This window comes from Hyaena hyaena, unplaced genomic scaffold, assembly GCF_003009895.1.
Source record: "Hyaena hyaena isolate Hyena2069 unplaced genomic scaffold, ASM300989v1 scaffold_823, whole genome shotgun sequence".
Taxonomy (NCBI): Eukaryota; Metazoa; Chordata; class Mammalia; order Carnivora; family Hyaenidae; genus Hyaena; species Hyaena hyaena.
The window spans coordinates 581,178-584,697 of record NW_024081456.1 but is presented as its reverse complement, the minus strand read 5'-3'; the positions used below and the strand labels follow the sequence as shown (position 1 = coordinate 584,697).

The 3,520-nt window shown below is 63.4% G+C and overlaps 1 protein-coding gene across 1 annotated transcript in view; it reads right to left on the bottom strand.

Annotated features, from left to right (window-relative positions):
- Window positions 1–2,414, bottom strand: part of LOC120221953 (ubiquitin-associated domain-containing protein 1) — a 17,641-nt gene extending 15,227 nt beyond the window's left edge. The window contains exon 1 of the mRNA XM_039219638.1: window positions 2,085–2,414. Coding sequence (XP_039075569.1) covers window positions 2,085–2,222 — 138 coding nt within the window. The 5' untranslated portion in view covers window positions 2,223–2,414. The remainder of the gene's footprint in view (window positions 1–2,084) is intronic.
- Window positions 2,415–3,520: the final 1,106 nt, after the last annotated feature.

Below are 3,520 nucleotides of genomic sequence, written 5' to 3'. Positions count from 1 at the left end.
TTTTTATTTCTAGGAGAGAGAGAGAGCGAGACAGCGTGAACAGGGGAGGGCCAGAGAGAGAGGGAGTCACAGACTGAAACAGGCTCCAGGCTCTGAGCTGGCAGTCAGCACAGAGCCCGACGCGGGGCTCGAACCCACACACCGCGAGATCATGACCTAAGCGAAAGTCGGATGCTTAACCGACTAAGCCACCCAGGCGCCCCATGAGCGCTCTCCTTTCAACCAGTGCGTCCTGACTGGCTCAGGGGGCAGCGTGTCCTGCCTACAGAACGGGACAGGCGTGGAGGTGGGAATACTTTCTGGCGACTCAGCTCCCGAGTCCCGTAGTTTATGCGTCTCCTCCATACCTGGGGAGACTGTGAAGTGGCATAAAATCTCAATTTAAAGTAGGAGCGTGCCAGAAAAGTCCCAACGACGCACCTCAATCCCGACTCAACGATAAACATCAGGAATATAATAATTAGCATCGTATTCAAATTGGCTGCCTAATGAACCCCAAGAGCTCCCAAAATTCACTAGAAAGTGTCTGCGGACCAACCCCACAGTTCTCGCTTCCTGTCCCCTTCATAAAACAATACTTTGACAGCCATGTAAATTAGCGAGTTAAGCTAAATGCCACCCTGATTTCCCCCACGGACTTCTCCCTGCCCGCCTCAGCAGGTGTCGGGCCGGGTCTGCGCAGTTTTGAATTGACCACCCATTCCCAGTTATTCCAATAATCCACAGGTTTGTTCTGGATGTGTAAACACAGACCCGGCCCTCAAGTAGCTCCTGGCCTGGGCAGGGGGGGGGAGCGAGTCAGGAGGTTTGTTTCTTTTTAAATGTACAGGACTCAGGGCGCCTGGGTGGCTCAGTCGGTTGAGTGTCTAACTTCAGCTCAGGTCATCATCTTGCAGTTCTTGAGTTTGAGCCCCGCGTCGGGCTCTGTGCTGACAACTCAAAAGCCTGGAGCCTCCTTTGGATTCTGTGTCTCCCTCTCTCTCTCTGAGCCTCCCCTGCTTGCGCTCAGTCTCTCTCTCTCTCTCTCAAAATAAATATTTTTAAAAATTTTTAGTTAACATTAATGACTCCACAAGCAACGGAGCCCCCAGCCTGCCAGCCTGCTGTCCCCATGGGTTTCTGGATGGTGAAAACACCCGACGGAAGTCCTTCCTGGATGTGAGGCCAGGACTGCATCCTAACTGACACCCAGTGTGTTCCAGAAGGGGGCTCGCTCTGGCAATCTGAATGCTCGCTGGCCTGCCCTGGCGGGTTACAGGGCAAGTCCACAGAACCACACTCCCAAGTGACTCAAAGTAGCTTCATGCGTAGTCCCTACAGTCACTGGAAGTTCGTCCTTGGAGAGGACGCTTCAGTCGCACAAACGTGTAATTGACTTCGTGGGATCCGCACTACAAGGCTGACCCTACACCCTGACGAGAAACGCGCACCGGGCCAAGCGCAGCGGGAGTCAGGTGTCCCAGTGGCCTGCGGGGAGGAGTTTACAGAGCTTCAGCCGCGAGAACCACTTCCAAAAATTAGCAACCTAAGGAGCCAACTATACAAGGGACCTTTCACACGAACAGATGTTAAATAGTGGCTTTCTCAGCGAGGGGACCCTTCTTCTGGATGCCCCCCCCCCATGGATGCAAAGGCCACGGCAAAACGGGCGCTCGGGGACGAGTCTAGAAGGGGCCCCGTTCCAGGGACTCCAGCTCAGCGGCTCAAGCGGCCAGAGCCAGGCTCCCGTGCCAGCCAGCGGGAAACAGCTCCAGGTCGCCGGCCGCGCAGGGAAGGGAAGGGAAGGGTCCACGGCGAGTCCCTGCTTCCTCGGCGCCCGGCTCTCGAAAGCGGCGGAAAAACCAAGAGCCTCACCCCCAAGCGCAAGCGAGCACCAACGCTGGAAAACCATAAGGCCCCGCGCCGCGCCGCGCCTTCGCGTCTCCTGCCTCAGTTTCCCGGCCTGCCGGCGGCGGGAGCCGGGCGTGGGGCGCCTCGGCCCGGGGAGGGCGTCGGCGAGCTGCGGGGGGCGTGGGGGTCGGGAAGCAGGGCCGCTGAAGAAGGGGGCGGGCGGGGGCAGGCCTGGAGCCGCGGCCCGGCCTTACGTGCTTGAGGCAGCGCTCCTTGAGCTTCTCCACCGAGGTGTCCTCGGTCGCCTCCTCCAGCCACTCGGCGCCGTCGGACGCGCAGATGTGCAGCCGCAGCACCTGGCCCGCGAAAATCTTCTCCTCTTGCACGAACATCGCGCCGCCGCCACCCGGCCCGCGCCCGCCGCCCGGGCCGTGAAGGTCACCGGGGCGGGGCTAGGCCGCCCGCGCGCTCCCTCGCTGGCCGCCGCCGCCCCGCCCCGGCTCCCCCTCGGCCAGACGCCCGTCACTTGCCGCGGGCCGAGCGGTCGCCTTCCTCCCGCCGCCGGGCCACCGGGGGCGCGCTGTCCCCGCCGCGCCGGAAGTGCGTCACAGCGCGCGCCCGGGGCATATCGGGAGATGTGGTTCTCCCGAAGCCCCGCCGCGCCGGAAGTACGTCACAGGGAATGCCGGGAGGTGTAGTTCTCTTGCCGCTTCCTCCGTCCGGGGCCGCGGGCAAGCGGGACGTTTGAGTTTGGTGATCCGTCTTGAGATGGGCTCTGAGCGAAGAATACACGGCAGGTCTCCGACAGTCCGCAGGGAAAAGAAGTGAAACCTACTCCGTGTTGCCGTTATACCGAGTGCGTCTGGAAACGACAGTCTGGGTGTATCAGGCTGTGTAAGGCACGTTGAAACGGCCCTCCGGCTTCTCCGCACTCGGGGAAGAGGTGCCGCCCCGCAGTTGTGCCCGCGCGTGCGGAGTTGCGTTTCCTCGGGCTCCGCTGCCCCGGGGCCCCAGCGCGGCACACGCGCCCGGGAGCCGCCGCCCACGCCGCCGAGCCGCCTCCGCTCGGGGCCGAGCCGCAGCGGACGCCCGGCAGCTGCCCCGAGGCCTGCGCGCCGTTCCTGTGACGACGGATGTGGGTTGGACGGACCGGGTAGGACCCGGGCCTTTCGGAGCAGCTTTACTGAGCAGCGAGGGACGCCACGCAGCCCCACGCGCCCCGGGACGGGCGGCCCAGGCCGGCGGCGCCCCGCGCACGTGCCCCTCGGACGTTCACTGCCCTGCGCTTCGCGCCGTGTCCTCATCGTCCCCACAGCCCCACCTGGACGTGCCCGTTTCCTTCGTCCTGTTGACGTTCAGCGGTTGCTTGCGTGAGTCAGGACACGAATCCGTGAGCGAGACCGCTGCTCGGCTGGGAGGCGGTGGCTGCGAGCGGAGGGAAGGAGGCTGGAGGCGCCCAGCGGGGCCAGGCCGCAGGAAGGGGCCTTACAGCAAGTGGTGTTCGTCGGAGGCCCAGAGGCCTGCGGTGTGGATGGTCTCCAGCCTCGGGAGGGTGGGGGGGGTAGGGAGGAGGACGGGAGCCAGCCTGCATGTGGGAGGAAGCTAGGCATCCAGGCAGTGCGGAGAGCGAAGGCAGCGGTGCCCCGAGTGCCTCCAGTGTGTGTGACAAGGGGCACCCTGGCGCCCGCAC